A 22546-nucleotide genomic window follows, 5' to 3' on the forward strand; every position below is an offset into this window, starting at 1 on the left:
ATGTTAAGTTTATGAGACACTGACAGTTGTAATAAAACTAAGCTTTATACTTAGGACTATCAACATAATATCAATGATTAGTATAGAAGGCGAGACATTTCAGCGTGTGCACTCTTGTATTTATTATCAATTTGATTTTTTCCTGTTTCAGGGTGAACAGTTTATATGCAAGGCTCTACAGCGAGCTTTAAGTCGTGACAGTCAGAAAACATCACATCCAATACAAGTACCTGTTCACAATCCAGATGATATCAATGAGATATTTGATACGATATCATATGATAAGGTATATTATAATAAATTATTATATTTTAAGAATAAAACTTAAAAGACTACATCCCTATTTATTGCTAGCCTCATCCATGTGATGTTTTTAAAAGAAAAAATAAAGATAAATTTTTACCTAGATTTACTGAAGTTTTCTGCTCATTGGTTTTTGGTGTAAAAATTGCAAAAAGAGAGTCAGGATTTTAATGAAAATTTCCCCTTTAGACTTCTGTATCAATTGGGGTTGGGCACCTCCTATTTAAATGTTTATATCAAATTTTTTTTTTTAGGTTTCCTGTACCAAAAATATAGGGCTGGCCATGAACATCAAAGGGAGAGAAATCTTATTTATCTGCAACTCCTCTTTAATCAATTGAAATTTTAGAGAATTTTTCTTATCCAATGCTGTTGTGCTTCTTTATTTTTCAATACATATAATTTTAGAAACACAAATTTTTATTTCATATTTAAATGACAGGTGTGTGCTTTCAGGAGCTCTGTTTATTTTAATATTCTATTTTATCTGCATTATAAAGGGAGCCTCAGTGATAAGAATGTTGAGAGAATTCCTGGGAAAAGAAAAATTTATGGACGGCATTACATCCTACCTCCAGCTGTACAAGTATGGCAATGCTGTCACTGTAGATTTATGGAGTGCTTTATCAAAGGTATGTTTATCATCTCTATATTACAGAGCAACCAAATCTTCATGAAATTTCTATAATATAAGTTATCTATGTGCATATCGGTAGATATGGATATTTTAACACCCTGAAGTACCCCAGTACACCATGAGGCGTAGCCGAAGGGGTTACAGGATACTGAAGGGTGTTAAAATATCCATATCTACGAATATGAACGTATATAACGAATTTATCCCCGGTCTTAGTCCGAATCGGGCGAGTTTTATGAAAATTCGGGTACAAAGTATAACGTGAAAACAACGTTTTTTTCATTATCTAAAAAAGTTTTATTGAAATTTGGAAATTTTACATATTTTTTACGGGGTGTAGGGTTTTGGTAGAACCCTACAGGTAGTCAAATATAAGACGTTTTTAATACGGAGACAGAGAAACTGGATTGAGTCAAATTTGGCGCTCAATGTTGTGAGAGTTATGCCATAGATGGTGTGACGTCAACGTGGGTCATTTGCATAGCTAGGTCAGTAGTCCCATTCCTTGAAAATGTGGCATTCAAGTGATGCATTTAATGGAATGAGTGTAAATGATCGGTATAATAGGACAAAATCGTTAATGAATTAAATATTTAATTACAAACATCATGGATAATCTACAAAATTCAATATTTCACAAGGAGCAATCATGGAACTAAGGAAAACTTGCGTGAAGTTCCCCAGAATAATGGTTAGCAACGTCCGGGGATATGGGTTAGCAACACCCAGGGGCTATGGGTTTTGTAACGACGTGCGTTAACCAATCAAAATCCTAGATATATACTAAGCCGAGGATAATAATTGGCAGAAAACAAAAAAAATATCAACATAATATACTTCTACATAGTTTAATGTGATTTTTGAAGTTCGCTTTAAATATTTCAATATATTCCATACAAATTATTGTTGAAAGAAATCATTATAAATATTTAAAAAAAAAACTTTGATCGCTGGAATTTTATTTTAATACCACACAGTATAGTAGATTCCGGTTATTTGCATAGCCTATTTGTCAGACAAAATTATGCAATAAAGCGGAGTATGCTTATATCTGAAATGCCAAATGACAGAGTCAAATAACATCGATGGAACAGATCAGGTAAAAGAAATCCCTGAAGAAAGATGAACGTCTGTAATCCACATACAATATACTGAATGTTGATTTATTCTAATAAAAATGTTATGTCTACTCTAGTGTCATATGTGTTATTTTATTTTGTTTCTTTATAAAATAAAGATTATAAACACATTTAGTTTTAGTTTATTTGCATTCAGACTTTCCTTTACCTGGGATACGAAAATAAACTGTTCTAAAAATAGATTTCGTAAATATAACTCAACATGCAGACATCTTATACGTTCAGGTATTTCACATCCAAAATTTTATGGAAATATTCTTTATAAAGCACAAAAATGTCAGTATTCTCCTCAGAAACTAACAAAACCTTTAAATAGACTTATTAAAAGGGGATATAGTTACGATACTGTTGTCAGGTCATTAAAGATTGCATATTTTGGCTTTAACATTGATTCACTGATAGGGTCTTTGCATCGGAACTAAACACATTTATTTCTAAAAAAACAGTTGTTGGCATGACACGGGTTATGTTCTTCTCATATATTTTATGATAGTATGATACTAAACCCCTAACGGGAGGGATTGTACCTGATATTCATATGATGAAGACATAATCTTTCAATCAGTTTAATTGAGGTCTGGAGCTGGCATGTCAGTTAACTGCTAGTAGTCTGTTGTTATTTATGTATTATTGTCATTTTATTTATTTTCTTTTGTTACATCTTTTGACATCAGACTCGGACTTCTCTTGAACTGAATTTTAATGTGCGTATTGTTATTCTTTTACTTTTCTACATTGGCTAGAGGTATAGGGGGAGGGTTGAGATCTCATAAACATGTTTAACCCCGCCGCAATTTTGCGCCTGTCCCAAGTCAGGAGCCTCTGGCCTTTGTTAGTCTTGTATGATTTTAAATTTTAGTTTCTTGTGTATAATTCGGAGTTTAGTATGACGTCCATTATCACTGTACTATTATGCATATTTTAGGGGCCAGCTGAAGGACACCTACGGGTGCGGGAATTCTCGCTACATTGAAGACCCATTGGTTGCCTTCGTCTGTTGTTTGCTCTATGGTCGGGTGGTTGTCGCTTTGACATATTCACCATTTCCTTTCTCAATTTTATTGTTTCTATGACCCATATGTACAATGTACATTGTTAGGCTTTGATTAAAATAAACTTTTAAACAATACTTCACAGTTTATAATTATTTTAACAATAGATGTGTAATGAATTGCTTTTAATATGCAGTTGGTCACTGAAGTAACACCTTGTTAGTTTCGTATATGCAAAGCAGTAATGGTGGGGCCCTGTAGGGGTTAATTGCTGGACACAAGTGTTGAAAGTGAGAAAATATAATAATTAAAAGTAAATGCTCTTTTCATAAAATATTAAAAACAAATGATTAATGTATAAAATTCTTTAACCATCTGTAAATGCCCTATAATATTAACATTAATACAGATCACCCCAAGCCCAATAGAGTTCACATTGGTTATGATCGATAATTAGCAGGAGTTTTTGTTTTAAAAATTAACCCCAAATGTAATCTATGGACAATTATTTAAATCCAATCAATTATTAACACCCTTTGAAGTAGAATGGTCAGTGTTTTTACAACAATTATCTGTTTGACATTTTTATGACCTCGAGGCTTAAAATAGAACATGGGGAACTTTACCTGTGTTGAAACGAGGTTTATTTTTAAATCAAATTCCATAATATAAACACGAAAGAAACTGTTTTAAAACTTTATTTCAATAACACAAGAGTAAATATGAAATAATAACGAAAATAAGGATGCATTCAAGAAAAATATACTTACCAAATGACCGTTTCCGGTCAAAAATCTCGTCAGTTTTAGCTAAGCATATCTAGACGGCAATAATTTTCTATGCAATAAACCGAAAGGCCACTTGTAGAGCTATGCATATAACCGGACAATTTAACATTAGATGAATGGGAAATGTTTTTTTGCAGGAGAAAACTATGCAATTAACCGAATTATGCTATTAAGCGGTATGCAATTAAGTGGAATCGACTGTATAAGTAAGAAACAAGGAAAAAAAGAATAATCTTCAATTTGTTGAAGGCGGTCACTATATGGTAGAATAGAATAGAATAGAATAAGAAATACATAATGCAATCATTATTTGAACGATAGACTATAATTCTCGGAATGTCAATGTTATTCCAATGATATGATATAGATTCATTTATTTGATAAACAGAAAAGTGGAAATACAGTTGATGTGAAGGCTGTAATGGACACATGGACGTTACAGATGGGCTACCCAGTGGTCAGTGTTAAACAGAGTGGAAACAAGTTTATACTGACACAGGAAAGATTTCTATCCGATGGGTCAGCGACTACAAATTTGGATGAATCTCCTTTTGGGTAAGTACACTGGGATTGGACAAAAGGTACACAGGGATGGGATCCAAGGACCTATTTAAAAAAAAGTGGTAATTAGATCTCAGAGGTCCATATCTCATGGAGAGGGTATACGTAGGGGTACACAGGAATTGGACAAAAGGATCTAGCAGATGCGAGATATTTAGATATCTTTGGGAGGATAGAGGTACACAGGGATGAGACACAATGAAGTATATCTCAGGGGTACAGTTCTCATGAGGAGGTTACACCAGGATGGTACATAAGATCTCAGGGGGTACATATCTCATTGGGAAGAAGGGGTTCAATGAATAAAGTCAAATATTAAGAATTTAATATTAAGAATTTATTGTTATTCAGATTTAGCTCATATGCAGTTGTAGCTTTTAGGTAGCAACAAATAATTGTCAACAAGTGACAAGTACATTAAGTTAGTTGTAGAAACTATATATCTATATCTTAAAACAATTTTCTTATGAAGTATTAAGTTAAAGAAATCATCCATGATCCGCTGTAAGCTAGTCCAATGTCCATATTACTGACTTTTTACTTTGGAATCAATGTTTTTCGACAGGTTACCTTTTCTGTTGTAGAACATCCTGGTACTCTGTCTTACTAGAGCAACATAAATAATTGAATTCAAGATTTTAATGGGTACAATTTTGAAGGAAAGTTAATTGTGTAAATGCTTCTCAACATGACTAAATTAGTGGAAAATAGTAAATTTACCCCAAAATTGCATCGTTTATATATTTGATTCTACTTTTTTTGGCTGCTGGTAATTAACTGAGTAACAGGATGTCCTGTCCTACCACAGAGTAGGTAACCTGTCGAATAATTGTTGAACCTAGAATCAAAAGTCAGTATTATATAAAATGGTCTATATGAGATAGTAAAACTATTAGAAGAGGTAGATCAAACTGATATTTCCCACTCCCACATTTGTAAAGATATTTTATGTTCTTATAGTGAAAAGACTATGGGTAAATTAAAGCTGATTTCTTTATATTTTTCAGATACAAGTGGCACATTCCATTTAGATACACAGTCCTTTATAAAGATGGTTCAACTAGAACTGGTATGGTCTGGCTTCACAAAGGTTCTGGTAAGTTGTTAAATAGTTCAGTTACTGTTGATGACAAACTTATAACTGATACATCATATAGAAGTGTAACTCTACACTAATACACTTATGTTTATCCTGCTCACTGTTACCTTGCCATCTAACACAAAAAAATCCTACTCACCATATCATCTAGTAACTAACATAGTTTCTTTCATATTGCTAAAACTTTAATAGGTATTTTTATATGAATGGGATTTTGAATAAATAAGCATACCCACCTGTGGAAAAAGTATATTCAACACGCAAAACATCGAGAGCTTTTATGTGTATAATTTTGGTAAAAAAAACTTTGAGGTACACATGGTTTTGGTAAATAATTTCCATTAGATACATATCTCTCAGAATATGGAATAAAACAATAACTGTCTTTTGTTTCGGTAAATATGTGGTTTAACCCTTGGCCTCAGTGAATATCAGTTTTTCAAAAGTCTATAAAACCACATATTTACCTCATCAGAAGACAGTAACTCTAATTGATCATTATATTGACCAATCAAAATCACTTATCATTTCACTGCAGATAAATTTGATTATTTCCTGTTTATTTTCAGCTGAAATCAGTGTGACAAAAGATGTAAAACTGATTAAAGGGAATTATGGGATGTATGGGTTTTACAGAGTAAACTATGAAGAGGTCATGTGGAATACCATTATACAGCAGTTACAGACTAATCATACTGTAAGATGAAAATAATATTCCTTCTGCTTTAATGCCATTTTTGTCGAGCCTGCAACTTTTGTTGCAGAAAGCTCGACATAGGGATAGTGATCCGGTGGCGGCTACGGCGGCTACGGTAGTGTTAGCTCACTTCTTAAAAGCTTTATATTTCAGAAGGTGGAAGACCTGGATGCTTCATACTTTGTATATAGATGCTTCATGTTATTGTCCTTGACCTCATTTTCATGGTTCAGTGACCACTTGAAAAAAAAGTTCAAATTTTTTGTAATGTTGAATTCTCTCTTATTATAAGTAATAGGATAACTATATTTGGTATGTGCGTACCTTGCAAGGTCCTCATGTCTGTCAGACAGTTTTCACTTGACCTCGACCTCATTTCATGGATCAGTGATCAAGGTTAAGTTTTGGTGGTCAAGTCCATATCTCAGATACTATAAGCAATAGGGCTAGTATATTCGGTGTATGGAAGGACTGTAAGGTGTACATGTCCAACTGGCAGGTGTCATCTGACCTTGACCTCATTTTCATGGTTCAGTGGTTATAGTTAAATTTTTGTGTTTTGGTCTGTTTTTCTCATACTATATGCAATAGGTCTACTATATTTGTTGTATGGAATGATGGTAAGGTGTTCATGTCTAGCGGGCAGATGTCATCTGACCTTGACCTCATTTTCATGGTTCAGTGGTCAAAGTTAAGTTTTTGAGTTTTGGTCTTTTTATCTAATACTGTATGCCATAGGTCAACTATATTTGGTGTATGGAAATATTTTATGATCTTTATGTCAGTCGCGCAGGTTTTATTTGACGGTGACCTCATTTTCACGGTTCATTGCACAGTGTTAAGTTTTTGCGTTTTGGTCTATTTTTCTTAAACTATAAGTAATGGGTCAACTATATATGTTGTATAGAAGCATTGTTAGCTGTACATGTCTGCCTGGCATGGTTCATCTGACCTTGACCTCATTTTCAAGGTTCATTGGTCTTTGTTTAGTTATCTTGGTTAATGTTATTGCGAACCCTATGATAGTTTTCCATAGATTCACCTGCAAGTTACCTGTCGATTTAAACTTTTGGCAGTTCTATTGTCCCATCTAACAAATACAACAGGTATTGTTCTCTGTATAGTTCATTCACCAGGACCTTTAAATTTCTTCTAGGAGAAATATATCACTCATTGATTAATTTACCTGACCAAAAAATTATCTTTTTTTTTATTGAAATACTTCTATGATCTTCTATAAACTCACATAAACTGTATGCAATATTGTATTTATTCAATAGATCATTAATATATTTTCAATCTGTTCAATATAAAATCTGATTTAATAATAAAAAGTTTATTTTAGACACATTTTTTAGTATTTTCCAATGAATTTGCATGTTTTTTTGTTGTTAATTTATAGACTATGTTTATGAAGACCTTAATTTAAAAATAATAATATTCAAATTTTTATTTATCAAACACACAAAAATATTGAATATTTGATCAGAAATCAACTTTTAATTTTTAAATCAGTATTAATATTGAACACATTAAAAACAAGTTTTTGGTATTGAATAAATACAATACCACATGCAGTTTTGTGAGTCCTTTCTTAGTATTGGTATAAGTATTTTTTCATCATTGACAGTTCAATTTTTTGTTCAGGTAAATTAATCAATGAGTGATAGATTTCTCTTGGAAGAAATTTAAAGGTCCTGGTGAATAAACTATACAGAGAACAATACCTGTTGTATTTGTTAGATAGGACAATAGAACTGCCAAAAGTTTAAATCGACAGGTAACTTGCAGGTGAATCTATGGAAAACTATCATAGGGTTCGCTATAAGTTTATGAGACAGTTGTAATAAAACTAAGCTTTATACTTAGGACTATCACCATAATATCAATGATTAGTATAGAAGGCGAGACATTTCAGCGTGTGCACTCTTGTATAATATAAGTTTAAGTACATACAAGTTTTCATTCAATTTAAATATTAAGGGGAATACATCTACCTTCACCACAGAAGTTAAAAGGCTATGGTTTTCAAGGGGAATACATCTACCTTCACCACAGAAGTTAAAAGGCTATGGTTTTCAAGGGGAATACATCTACCTTCACCACAGAAGTTAAAAGGCTATGGTTTTCAAGGGGAATACATCTACCTTCACCACAGAAGTTAAAAGGCTATGGTTTTCAAGGGGAATACATCTACCTTCACCACAGAAGTTAAAAGGCTATGGTTTTCAAGGGGAATATATCTACCTTCACCACAGAAGTTAAAAGGCTTTTGTTTTCAGCCTTATCCAGTTTTCTTTCTGACCTTTTTAAGCAGATTTTTCTCGTCAAAACATTAATTTTATATAGATTCTAATAGTTAAAATTGAGAAAGGAAATGGTGAATATGTCAGAGCGACAACTACCCGACCATAGAGCAAACAACAGCCGAAGGCAACCAATTGGTCTTCAATGTAGCGAGAATTCCCGCACCCGTAGGTGTCCTTCAGCTGGCCCCTAAAATATGCATAATAGTACAGTGATAATGGACGTCATACTAAACTCCGAATTATACACAAGAAACTAAAATTTAAAATCATACAAGACTAACAAAGGCCAGAGGCTCCTGACTTGGGAGTTGTTTGTTTTAGCTTGCACCAAAATCAGTTTATGTTAGCATTTAACTGTTATGCATGAAATTAAGCAATTATTTCAAATACTTTGCATCTTGTATTAACACCAAGATGTTGTTAAATGAAATTGAATACCCTACATTTATCATAGTTTTTCAATGACAAATATGATAAAATGGCCGAAAACCCCCCTCCTATTTAAAATTATCATTCTGCATTGACAATAATATCTTGGAGTACATTAGATACAACAATTTGGGCCTACAAGCTGTATCTATACAAGCATAGCTGATACTTCAACATATTAAAAAAGACTGTTTGTTTTATCTGTAGGTTTTCTCACCAGGTGATAGATCAGGGCTGATAGATGATGTTTTCAACTTAGCAAGGTTTGTAGTATATTAGAATAAAGATTGCAAATTGACAAATAATAATAGAGAAATTTGTTAGTGTAAAATGTTATATTTTGGTATAAAGTTCATTATGTATCAATCTGTCCCTCTTTCTTTATTTCAAAATTTAGTTATTACTCTAACTTAAGTTTGCCTCATTTAAGGAGGTAGACCTTGGTTAAGGGAAATAAGTCTTAAAATCATCAGTACATTTGTGTCAACCATTTTCATAGATATATTCTAAGCTTCAAGGTTACATAGATTATTTCCAATCTGTTTCATGTAAATGCTTAAAATACATTGATGAAACTTGACTTTTACAAACGTATTACTGACTTAAAGAGTTAACTCCCTGAACCAAGGTCTACCCCCTTAAGTTTCATGAAACTCAATCAAAATGCTATGAACTGCATCACACTGACAAAGTTGGAGTTTGGGTTTTAAGTCAATAACTGATCTAGAGTTATGCCCCTTTTTAACATGAAAAATTGCAAAGCTTGAGCAAGGGCATTTGTGTCATCAGAAATATTCTTCTTTTATTTTCAAGACTGTTTTAAATCAGGTTGAATTTTATGAACAATTTAAAATCATCTTTATAACCTAACCCTTAAATGAAATAAAAAATGCATGTACTAATAATATGTTTTGTAAGTGCTTATAATTTAATTTTGGTTGTAATGCGTCTTCTGATTGGATGACGTTATTTTGTTATCAGCCCATAGACATAATTGAATGAAATAAAGAACAAACGATAAAGTAAATATATTTATTCATAAAAAAATATGCCACATTAACAATTTATCAAGTCACTGCAAGCACTTGACAATCTGACTGTCTCCAGAAAAAAAATCCAGATATTTTTTTTTTCACACTCGTCCTGAAAACAGAAAATATACACACATAAAGCTCACCTGAGTATAACACACAGGGACAAAGACAGAGAAAAAAAACCTGCGGCTTATTTAACGATTTTAACGGTAGCTATCAGCTGTCTTTCTTATTTACCTGTTCAAAAAGATTTAGAACATTTTGTAACCATTTTTACAGAGCTGGTTTAGTAAAACACACAACAGCATTGGATATGACGAAGTATCTGAAGAAAGAAGAGGATTATGCCCCTTGGTACAGTGCATTAGGAGGTCTCGGTTTTATCAGGAAAATGCTTCAAAAGAGTCCAGCTTATGAACAGTTTAAGGTATGCATTATAAACGATAAGAAAACACAATTATTATAAAAACTGAAGATGTGGCGTTATTGCCAATGAGACAATGCTCCACAAAAGACTGGATGACAAAGAAGTAAGCAACTATATATAGATCACTGTACAGCCTTCAACAATGAGTAAAACCCATACCACATTGTAAGCTATACAATGGCCAGAAATGACAAATGTAAAACAATTCGAATGAGAAATTCGGGTGGAGTTAATGTTTGCTGATGCCAAACCCCCTCCAAGTTATTATATATTTGAGTAGTTAAAGTACCAAATAACAACACCCTTCCATTTTAAACAAGATTATTGGATTGATACTAATGAGACAACAAAATATAGTAATGTAAATAAAAAATATTATTGTATAGCAATATAATATTTCCCACAGAACGTAACCAAAAGTTAGCGTGCAATAAATTCTAATATTGCACTGGTGCAATAAATTGTCAAAATTCATGACGTCATCAACGTTTAAATCTTAGTTTAAACCAATTTGTACTTTCAAATATTATATTGCTATACAATAAAAGGGTTATTGCATGAATATTAGGGAATATTGTCCCTCGTAGAACATATATTGCACTCGCAAGCTCGTGCAATATAAAATTCTACTCGGGACAATATTCCCCAATATTCATGCAATAACCCTATATTATTGCAATTTTTCTTCTAAGTGCGATTTTACTTACTGTAAATACATAAATTATTGCGTGCAATTATTATTGTGATTTTGTCATTTTAGACTAATATGCGCTTTTAATTTTTGCGATATTGAGAAAAATCCTATTAAAGTTATATACTATATTTTAAAATGCGATTTTAAATTATTTTGATTTTAACCCTGTCGCAATTTTCGCAATGATAAAAACATTGCAATATTTTCTGAATCTACAGTAATTGTGCATACAAATTGCTATCAAATTTTAAAATGCATTTTTTGTTTGTAATACCTCTTAGAATGCATTTCTCACAACAATTAAAATATCAAAAACCAATTTAAAAAATTACAGAATACTGGATATCTTTTGGAAAAGATTGATTTAGGTTCAGAGATAATTATTAAAATTGTTTACAGAATATTCAATCTTTCAAAAAAAGAGTTGCATTTAGAAATGATTCCAGTTTTTTGAGGATGTTGATAAGACAAGTATTACTGATTAAAGTATAACAAAAGATAAAAACTGTTGTCATGAAGGTATCTTGTAGCCTTTAACCAACATATCTTTACATTACAGACATATACATTAAACTTGGTTAAACCAATACAGACCAGTTTAACATGGAACGACAGTGGGGAACCTTTACAAAAGTAAGTGATTACCGGTACCTTTAAAAGAATTGTGAACATTTAAAATGATTTATGAATATTTTATACAAACAATTAAGGAATGACTGATATATTTTTTCTGTCTATGAAGAAATAACATAAAAAATGTAGTCACACTGAATAATGTGCTTAGCAGGAGGTTATTTAACAGTGTGCACCACATTTTCTATGTTATTTTGAGTAGACAGAAAAAATATTACAGTCATTTCTTATAATTTAATTCTAAATTCCATTTTAAACCGAAGAAAACCATGAAAAAACGTTGATCACGTCATGGTCACATGACTAAATTATGTCTATGGGCTGATAACAAAATAACGTCAGCCAATCAGAAGACGCATTACAACCAAAATTAAATTATAAGCACTTACAAAACATTTTATGTTTGGAAAATTCATTGTTGTATTAAGAATCAGTGATAACTTCACAATTAATTGATTATTCATTGAATTACTTGTAATTATTGTTTATTTAATGAAAAAATAGGAAAAAATTCTTCAACATACTGAATCTAGCATTAAAAAAAGACTTATTTACAGTACATTGTGAAAGAAGTCATTATTTTAGTAGGAAAATTGGAGAAATGCATCCCTTTGAAATAATAAATAAAAATTGTTAAAACATGTTGTCTTTTGTAGATATCTCCGTTCTAACCTTCTGTCAGAGGTCATAATGCTAGGAGACAGTGATGCAACAAAGAAGGGTAGACAACTCTATGATGATTGGATGATAAAAAACACCAGGTAAGGTGATTAGGGCTATTCCATTACAATGTATGCGGGAGAGTAGGAATGGACTTAGAAAATATCCCTACACCCATGAACCATTTTTTTAGATGATTTTGCATAATGGTAAAAGACGCATACTGAAAAAAAGTCTCATGACCCATATTCAATAATAAAACTGCCCTTCCTACCATCACACATACATTTGAATGGAATAGCCCTAAAAGAGGGACGAAAGATACCAGAGGGACAGTCAAACTCATATATCAAAAAATTACTGACAACGCCATGGCTAAAAATGAAAAAGACAAATAGACAAACAATAGTACACACGACAAATCATAGAAACTCAAGAATAAGCAACACGAACCCCTCCAAAAACTAGGGGTGATATCAGGTGCTCTGGAAGAGTAAGCAGATCCTGCTCCACATGTGGCACCCGTCGTGTTACTCATGTTGTAACAAGTCCAGTAAATAGTCAGACACAGACTTCTCTTGAACTGAATTTTAACGTACGTATTGTTATGTGTTTACTTTTCTGCATTGGCTAGAGGTATAGGGGGAGGGTTGAGATCTCATAAACATGTTTAACCCCGCCGCATTATTGCGCCTGTCCCAAGTCAGGAGCATCTGGCCTTTGTTAGTCTTGTTTTATTTTTAGTTTCTTGTGTACAATTTGGAGTTTAGTATGGCGTTCATTATCACTGAACTAGTATATATATTTGTTTAGGGGCCAGCTGAAGGACGCCTCCAGGTGCGGGAATTTCTCCCTGCATTGAAGACCTGTTGGTGACCTTCTGCTGTTGTCTTCTCTATGGTTGGGTTGTTGTCTCTTTGACACATTCCCAATTTCCATTTTTAATTTTAATTCGGTAGGTCACATTCATGAAAGGGAACGGGATTGTAGATATGACGTAAGGAACATATCCAATATCATCCTAACCTACACTGGCAAGTGAGTGCTGCTTTCTTGTCTTTATGCAATATTTCTTTCTATGATTTATTAACACACTGGGAATAGATTTAAGTCATAGGGTGGTATTTCAATACTATGGTCTGTTACTTTTATTTGTTGTTTAAATGCTTAATTGATACTATTTTAACACTAGTTTTAAAAGGAACTATCTTCTTATTTCTACACAAACTACGGAAAATTTCAGTCTCAATTAATGTTAAGTTTAGAATATTGAGTTATTTCCCTTTATTAAATTTTCTCAAGCGTACCACATCATCTTATTTTTATCGTAACAAAAAAGGTATCATATAAAATAATCATTATTATAATGACACAAATTTGTTTCTATTACAGTATTCCTCCCAATCTGAAGACAGCAGTGTACACAGCTGGGATTAAGTATGGAGAATGGTCAGAATGGAAATATATGTTGAAGAAATATACTACGTCCATCACTCCCTCCAACAAAGATAGATATCTATCCACACTGGGAGAGACAAGAGATTCTATAGTCATCAACAGGTATGGGGGTGCTAAAGGGTGATTTTCATGCAGTTCCCAAGAGAAAATAAATCTGGGATTCCACTGTGATTCCAGCTGGAATTGTGACAGGATTCCAATTGGGATCCCACCTAATTCCACCGGGATAAATTTTCGGGATTCCCGCAAAAGAAGCGGGATCCTGATGTAAATCCCAGTGGAAGTATACTGGGATAAAATTTTTAGGATTCCCGCAAAAGAAGCGGGATCTCTATATGTAAATCCCAGTGAAAATATACTGGGATTTTGTTTTGAATATACTGGGATTCCCAGAAAAAAGCGGGATCCCAAAAATAAATCCCCAGCAGGATAGACATGCACCAATTCAAATTTCACGTACTAGACTCCACTGCCACATGGATTCCTGGGTTGTTTATGCAATATGATACATGTAAAGTTCTCCTCCTTTCTGTAAATTAATTTGCTGTCTCTGTACTTCCAACTATAGTAAATGCTGAGTAAGCGTAACAGGAATATCTGCATGCAATCTGTTGGCAGTTTTATTTTAATAATATCATTAAATCCCCTAAAAGTATAAAAAAAATCCACAAAGAATCATTTGTTCAATACGTTTTGAAGCAACAAATTCAATAGAAATATTATTGCATGTTTATACAGTAGATTGGAAGCCATTTCGATTTGTAATCAAATTAATTACCCTCCCCCTTTTTTTATCCCCTGGACTGAAAATAAAAAACCAGGACTTATTATTTTCACCAAATAACCATTCACACAACTCAATTAAATTTTTATATGCCTGTTATGCGACAACAAGATTATTCATTGTATTTTAAAAGTAAATATATTTTCACTGTTATTCTTTCAGACTTTCTGGTGTTGATTTGCTCAAATGAAAACCATAAAAATCATAGTTCCTCAATAAATTATATTTTTAATCATTATATACATATATACACATGTCAAATTAAATTATTAATGCACTTATCTGAAAACATCTGCATATTTATTACTGGCCAGTTTTTAAATATAAGAAAAGAAAACTTTATTTAATCGGGACAGGGTGTATGTGGATGATATATTGGCCGCATTATCTAGGATGGTATTTTCTAGGGTCGAACTGTTCAGTACAATTACAAAAAAAAAACAGGTCATGACTTTTTTTACATTTTACATAAGTTGAGAAACCAACGTTTTACGATGTCGATCATTATCTTATCATTGATGCCAGACGACAACTCATAGAAACACACTTATGTGAACGTGGGGAAAATTAGAAACACCACAGCTTGTCTGGCAAAACAGCCGTTGACATTTCTCGGATGCCCTGCCATTTTTATCGCGAAAATCTCTGCATTTTTCTGACTAAGAAATATCTGTCAAACTGAAAATTAAGTGACCCATTAAGCGATTGACTTCACCTGACAGCTTTGGTGTCCTACACATTGTTAATTAACACCAATAACCTGTACGTAATGTCATCAGAGACATATATACACAAATCAAACACTTGCATATTTTCAACAACATAATTATGGTTCATACGTTTTCCTGTTTCAACTTTTTTTAGTATATAGTATGTTTTATGAGTCATTGCCTATATCAAAACGCATATTATTTGGATGAAATTATTGCCATGTTTTTAAAATGGCGAAAAATGCGACAGGGTTATCAGGATTTTTCTGAATATCGCAAAAATTAAAATAGTCTAAAATGACAGAATTGCAATAATAAATGCACGCAAAAATTTCTAAATTTACAGTATAACATAATTAAATTGTTTTCTTTTTAGGTTGCTACACATGGCTTTAAATGAAGATATGATCAAACACCAAGATTTGTATAAAGTTATGAGAGCAGTCACCAAGAACCCTTCAGGACAATTGTTGGCTTGGAGATTTGTACAACAGAACTGGGAAAAATTACTACAATGGTATTTATATATATTTTATCTTTTAATAGAAATAGGTCTTGCTCTGCTTTCTTATATAATTTGTTAAATATCTCAAAAATGGTTCAAATCCCCACCCCTTAACGATATACAATTTATCTCCTTAATTGCTGTGTTAAGACCATTCACCTCTGACATCTTAAATAGTAAAATATATTGATAACAGTCCAGATTCCCACCCATTAACAATATATATATATATTGTTTGCGTCATCAATCCAGTTTTAGTTTGAGAATATGTTTGTTGGGCACTTTATTTTACTGGACTTAGTTTTAGTCCAATTATGTACAGTTCCACCTAATTTTTGTCTGACATTCTTTAACTTATGATTTTTATTGTACTCTGGTTATCTACATTTTAAGGGAAGGTAGCTTCTTTTTAAAAAGTGATTATAAAAGTATACTATTAATAGAATTTGTTCTGTACTTGCAGGTATGGAGATGTATCCTTTACATTACCAGAATTCGTCAAATCAACAACATCGTCATTTTCTACAGAATTTGATTACAAAGAGGTGAATCTTTTTAATAAGAATTTACAAATTTTCATTAAGAATGCTGCATTTGAATGCTTGTAAAAAGCATTTGAATGCATGGATATAAAGGGTTAACATCTGGTGTAGTAAAAAATGGTAATGTTAATGTTATTGAAAGTTATACAAGAAAAAAACCCAACATTTAACAGGTAAATGCTATTTAGGGACCAGTTGAAGGACTCCTCCGGGTGCGGGAATTTCTCGCTACATTGAAGACCTGTTGGTGACCTTCTGCTGTTGTTTTCTCTGGTCGGGTTGTTGTCTCTTTGGCACATTCCCCATTTCCATTCTCAATTTTATGTATGAATAAAAGAGATTTAAACAAATGAGAATGGAAATGGGGAATGTGTTAAAGAGACAATCCAACCAAAGAGCAGAAAATAGCCCAAGGATACCAATGAGTCTTGAACACCGGGAGAAAATCTAGACTATACATCTAACAACATAAAAAACAACCAAAAAACCAAGAAGCCAAAAGTCGATAAAAGATCATGCATAAGAAAAGTGTCTCAACAATAGTCTTAATCTTTTTCCTGTATATAATGGTTTCTCAACTAAAATTTTGAATTCTCATATGCTATAACAGAATTATTTGACAAATTTTGAATTTCTAAGGTCAAATTATGTTGTTATCTACTAAGGAAGCTACCATTTGATTTTTATGGGGGGGCTAGGATGAAAAATTTTGTCCTGCATTTTTTTTTTAGTTGTAATCTCTGTCCTGCCTTTTTATTTTTCACTCTATTCTGTCCTGCCCTTTTTTTTTTAGTTTATCCTGACTTTTTTTTTGCAAATATCTCATCCTGACTTTTTTTTTAATCAAAATTCCTGTCCTGCCTATATTTTTCAAATTTCATCCTAGCTCCCCCCCCCCCCCCCCCCCCATAAAAATCAAATGGTAGCTCCCTAAATTTTTCAATGTCTAGAGAAAATGTTACAACCATGTTCCATTTTCGAAATATTTCTATAATTTCATATGTACTAATTAATTTTAAGTTCCCAATCTTTAGTTGATGATAAATGTTTGTTTACCAGTAGAGGAGAGAAGTAACAGTTTATTTTTACTTTTCATACAGGTGGAAGAATTTTTCAAGAAAGTAGATAGTGGCCCAGCCAAGAGAGCTGTGTCAACAGCGTTAGAGAATATCAGAACAAATATTAACTGGTTAAAATCTCATGAAGATGAGGTCAAAACTTGGTTGCAGAAAAACGTGTAGTAAGCAATATAAACAATTTATATAAAGATGCAACTACACAAAGCTGAAAATTAAATCCAACAATTTTAATTGAATGACAGAAGACCTTCAGTTTTTAGGTGTCTTTTTTAGCACATACAGTTTTCCGAGCATCTAACTTTCATTAAATGAAGATTGAAATTTTTCTTGTGTAGAAATGTATTGATATCATAAGAATGAAAAAATGATGTGTTTAAGTTGTCAGTTTGAGAAACCTGCTTTTTTGGTGTATTTTATTTGAAAATTACCCATGTAGACTTTATAAGAACAATTTCATTTTATGAGGGCATCTTGGGAATTTTATTATAATCAGTGACTTAACTCTAATTATAAGTCTTAAATATTTATGTGGTTTGTGTTTGTGTAATTTTCAACATGGCTTATATTGGTTTATGTTGTATCACAAACTAAGGGGAAATAACCTAATCATCTTTAATCTTTTAAATTTTTTTTAATAATAATTTGTCACAAGCATAATAATTTTTTTTAACCTTTACATTGAGTCACAAATAAATAGGGAAAATACTGAAAATGAAATCAAATTAATAAATAAATATCCATGTACTTTTTTTGATGAAATGCACCAAGAACATTGTCATTAATGAATAAAAGTATTTCCATACTAATATATATGGTTGTGTCATGCATGTTATCAGTTTAATTTGTAAGTTGAAATTTTCTTTTTTATATTTTTATGTAATTTAATAACACTTGTTAGTAATTTATTTTCTTAAAGCAAAATACCTTTAAGGAGAAATAATCAATATTTTCTCCATATTGGTTATTATACATTGAGCTGAGCAGTGGCGGATCCAGAGGGGGGGTTCCGGGGGTCCGCACCCCCCCTTTATTTTGGCCGATCAATGCATTTGAATCGGGACATATGTTTGCACCCCCCCTGCACCCCCCCTTTGCCCTGGGCTAGCACCCCCCCTTTCGAAAATTCCTGCATCCGCCACTGCTGAGAATGATTTAGTCCTTATATGTGAACGGTGTACTTTTTAGCAAATCCACCATTTTTATGCCCCACCTACGATAGTAGAGGGGCATTATGTTTTCTGGTCTGCGTCCGTTCATCCGTCTGTCCGTCCTTCCGTTCGTTAAGGTTAAAGTTTTTGGTCAAGGTAGTTTTTGATGAAGTTAAAGTTTTTGGTTAAGGTAATTTTTGATTTAGTTGAAGTCCAATCAACTTGAAACTTTGTACACATGTTCCTTAGGTTATGATCTTTCTAATTTAAATGCCAAATTATATTTTTTATCCCAATTTCACGGTCCACTGAACATAGAAAATGATAATGGGAGTGGGGCATCCGTGTACTATGGACACATTCTTGTTTTTTTTTTTTTAATTATCTCCTTTTAGTTGATTGGTTATGTCTCTTGTATTAATCTGGTACCTTTGCTACATATAAAAAGGTCTGTAGCCAAGTTGTCTCTGAGGGGGTAATTTGTAGGTCATTGCTTTAATTGTGCAATTTCAATTTGAAACTCCTGTTCATTAATCTTTTTATGTCTATTTGCTTTAACTATTACCTTGACTGTAAATGTTATGACCTCAAAATGAATAAAGAACTTCTTCTAATTATAAGTGACCATATATTAAAGTAAGAAAAAATAACTAGCGTTTGTTGTTACAGTAAAGTGATTGTGCATAATGGAAATATTATAATGCACCTTTTAAATTATTGTAAATGTATTTTATCAATGTTATTTGCTATCTGTATAAAAATGAAATTGTATTGTTTTAACATATTTATTTTTTATTAGCTTTGCACATATTTATTTAGCTTTGCATATATATATATATTAGCTTTTGCATATTAAATTTTTACAGGGACTTTTCCTTTGTCAGGCTTTGATATTGCAAATTTATTAAAGATGGTATATTTTTGTGTAGATAGGTTGTATTTATATATTTTTTGTACCTACACCTTAGGTACTTTTGAGTATTTTTTGGAATACATAAAATATGGGTGTTTCTACATATCATTAAATAACTCAGTTGTAATATATATATTTAGACATATATTTGTTCTTGTAAATATGTGATGTATTTTGTGGCTGTCATTACAGCTCTAGTCATTGGGAATTACTAAAGCTTTGCATAGATATATATGTCGTTAATTTATTTAATTTTTTGTGTGGAATTTGTATGATTTGAATTTCAACAATTTCACCTCAAAATTGTTAGGATGTCAGAAAAAAATTCAGCATTTTATATTCTTGATAGAGAAAAATCTTAATAAGCAATTTTTATTAAGAAAAAAAAATATAACTTCATGAGACATCTTTTACAATTAATTTAGTTCGCTACGCATTTTACACAGATTTATAGTCATACCTGTCAACCTGTGACGATGAAAATGCAGGATTGAAGAATCAAATCTCAGGTCATAACGCGTACGAACTTTTTCGAGCTGAATTTCAGTATTTTCAGTATTTATAGTACATTTTCTTATAATGTATATCAAAGATACCAAAACATCAATGCATGTTCACTTGGTTAAGTCATTTTGAATCTTATTTATTATTATTTCATTACACTTTTAAAGATTTTTATTAACTTGTGTATCACAGTCTTATGTCCTTTACTTTTGTCATCATCTAAAATTTATTTTTCAAATGTATTTTTAAAATAAGTCTACTAGCCTTTAAACATACCATGTGGAGGTATTACATGAATGAACATTCATCTCCCAATGATAAGGAAATTAGACTATGATAAAATATAGTAATACAGTTAAAGGAAGTATAAATGTAAAAAATAATTTCAACTTTTTTTAAAAAATTGTGTAAAGGTATAAAAATAATGAAAAGTTATTTTTCAATATGTATTTGAATTTTATATTATTATGATTTAATCTTTTTCACCCATAAAACGTAAATATAAGGAATAATTTTGAATGGTGACAAATAAGGGGAAGTAACTCTTAGTTGAAATATCTTTGTAAAACAACAGGGCAATTTATTTACGACCTAAAGCTAAGGTAATTGGTGTTAATCAACAGTGTGTTTGACACCAAAGCTGTCAAGTGAAGCCATGCACTTAATGGGTCACTTAATTTGACAGTTTACATAGCTAGATGAACTGCATGTTCATGGAAGAATTACGAGTTTGCCGGTATTTCAAAGGAATATTACTTATGTCATGAAAATCAATCTCAAGGCTAAGAAATACGGGTGAAATCGGGTCATTTTCGGAATTTCCGGGTTATTTCAATGACCCGGCGGGTGATCCGGGTGATCCCTCAGAATTGTGAAAATCTCGGGTCACACCCGCAGAATCCGGGTCAGTTGACAGGTATGTATAGTACATAAATGAAAGATTTAGTCTTAATTTTAGAAATACAATCTGCCATTTAGTCTTTACTTTCATATATGAAATATTTATTTTTCAAAAGCTCACATTTTCTGTGATGATTGGAAAGTCGGGTTAATATCATTAATAAATCCTGGTGTACAATACATTGCTCATTATTCTTTGGTAATTTTTTTCTTTAAAAAATTTATAAATAGTGTTTAGTGTTTTCTTGTAGTTTTAGTACTGATTACTAATTGATATTACATGAACTCGCATTCTATCTTCTCCAAGATAAACAAGTATTCACCAGTTCAACTTTTTTAAGACTTTGGGCAATTTAAGTTTTTACATATTGTATAAACACTAAGTCAATGTAATTCTTGTCTATCATTTAACACTGTATGTTGCCCTCTATATCTGCTGGTTTAGTTTTTATTGGGTTGCTGTCTCATTTACATGTACCCACATCTACTTTTATTCCTGATTAAGCCATTTCAGGTCAGGTGGATTTAGTGAAGTAATATTTATATACAAAGTAATACAATTGAGAATGGAAAGTGTCTACCAAATATAGTAATGTTGTTTTAATAGCCAATAAGAACAATGTATTAGTTAATGATTTATATTTTTTCTGTGCAATTTCATAAATTTTCATTTTGTATTAATGTAATTTAAGAAAATGTTTAGATGTTTTGTTTCATCAGAATCTCGTTATAATTTAGAAATTCCAATAACACAATATGATGTTAATTGATGGTAACTTTTGTATAGACTTCTTCAATTGAATTCATGACAAAAAAGGCTTGCTTACATCTCTTGATATGTACACAGTATAAATTTAGAATTGCAATAGTTTTATTATTGTGAAAAATGCAACAATAGGTTTCACAAAAAATACTTGCAGTTTAAATGGTAAAAGCATTGTTCATATTTTGCATTTCCTGAAATCCAAATAGTTAATCTAACATTTTACCAAACATTTAACAGACACAATAAAATATGCACATAAAACTTAAAACAGGAAAAGATTCAAGGATTATAGATTCTTAAACTTTTAATATAGCAACTCATTTCACAAAAAATCTAGCAAGAAAAAATACTCAGTGTCATGAACATTTCATCTTTAGATCAAGACCAATATACATGTTATAAGATTTTTTGTGAAGAGTATCTAGACTATTTGTATCAATGTGTTTATGGCCTCTGGCCTTTGTTAGTCTTGTATTATTTTAATTTTAGTTTCTTGTGTACAATTTGGAAATTAGTATGGCGTTCATTATCACTATACTAGTATATATTTGTTTAGGGGCCAGCTGAAGGACGCCTCCGGGTGCGGGAATTTCTCGCTACATTGAAGACCTGTTGGTGACCCTCTGCTGTTGTTTTTGATTTGGTCGGGTTGTTGTCTCTTTGACACATTCCCCATTTCCATTCTCAATTTTATATAACTATAAAGATAATTTGCTGTAGGTGTAGTACTGATTTTTTTTCCATTTTGCAAAATTGTTTTACAGAACTACAGCAAACTTACAAAATTATATGAATGTGTTTTATAGCAACTTTATGTAAGGAAAGTATACACAAC

The 22546-nt window shown here is 31.8% G+C and overlaps 1 protein-coding gene across 1 annotated transcript in view; it reads left to right on the forward strand.

The window, feature by feature from the left end:
• The window catches only part of LOC139515620 (endoplasmic reticulum aminopeptidase 1-like), a 56970-nt gene extending 38778 nt beyond the window's left edge, over window positions 1–18192 (forward strand). Inside the window, exons 7-19 of the mRNA XM_071305244.1 lie at window positions 152–286; window positions 804–935; window positions 4248–4414; window positions 5428–5516; window positions 6089–6216; window positions 9162–9217; window positions 10268–10415; window positions 11669–11742; window positions 12399–12503; window positions 13795–13962; window positions 15731–15871; window positions 16323–16404; window positions 17502–18192. Coding sequence (XP_071161345.1) covers window positions 152–286; window positions 804–935; window positions 4248–4414; window positions 5428–5516; window positions 6089–6216; window positions 9162–9217; window positions 10268–10415; window positions 11669–11742; window positions 12399–12503; window positions 13795–13962; window positions 15731–15871; window positions 16323–16404; window positions 17502–17642 — 1566 coding nt within the window. The 3' untranslated portion in view covers window positions 17643–18192. The remainder of the gene's footprint in view (window positions 1–151; window positions 287–803; window positions 936–4247; window positions 4415–5427; window positions 5517–6088; window positions 6217–9161; window positions 9218–10267; window positions 10416–11668; window positions 11743–12398; window positions 12504–13794; window positions 13963–15730; window positions 15872–16322; window positions 16405–17501) is intronic.
• Window positions 18193–22546: the final 4354 nt, after the last annotated feature.

This window comes from Mytilus edulis, chromosome 3, assembly GCF_963676685.1.
Source record: "Mytilus edulis chromosome 3, xbMytEdul2.2, whole genome shotgun sequence".
In the NCBI taxonomy this organism is placed as follows: Eukaryota; Metazoa; Mollusca; class Bivalvia; order Mytilida; family Mytilidae; genus Mytilus; species Mytilus edulis.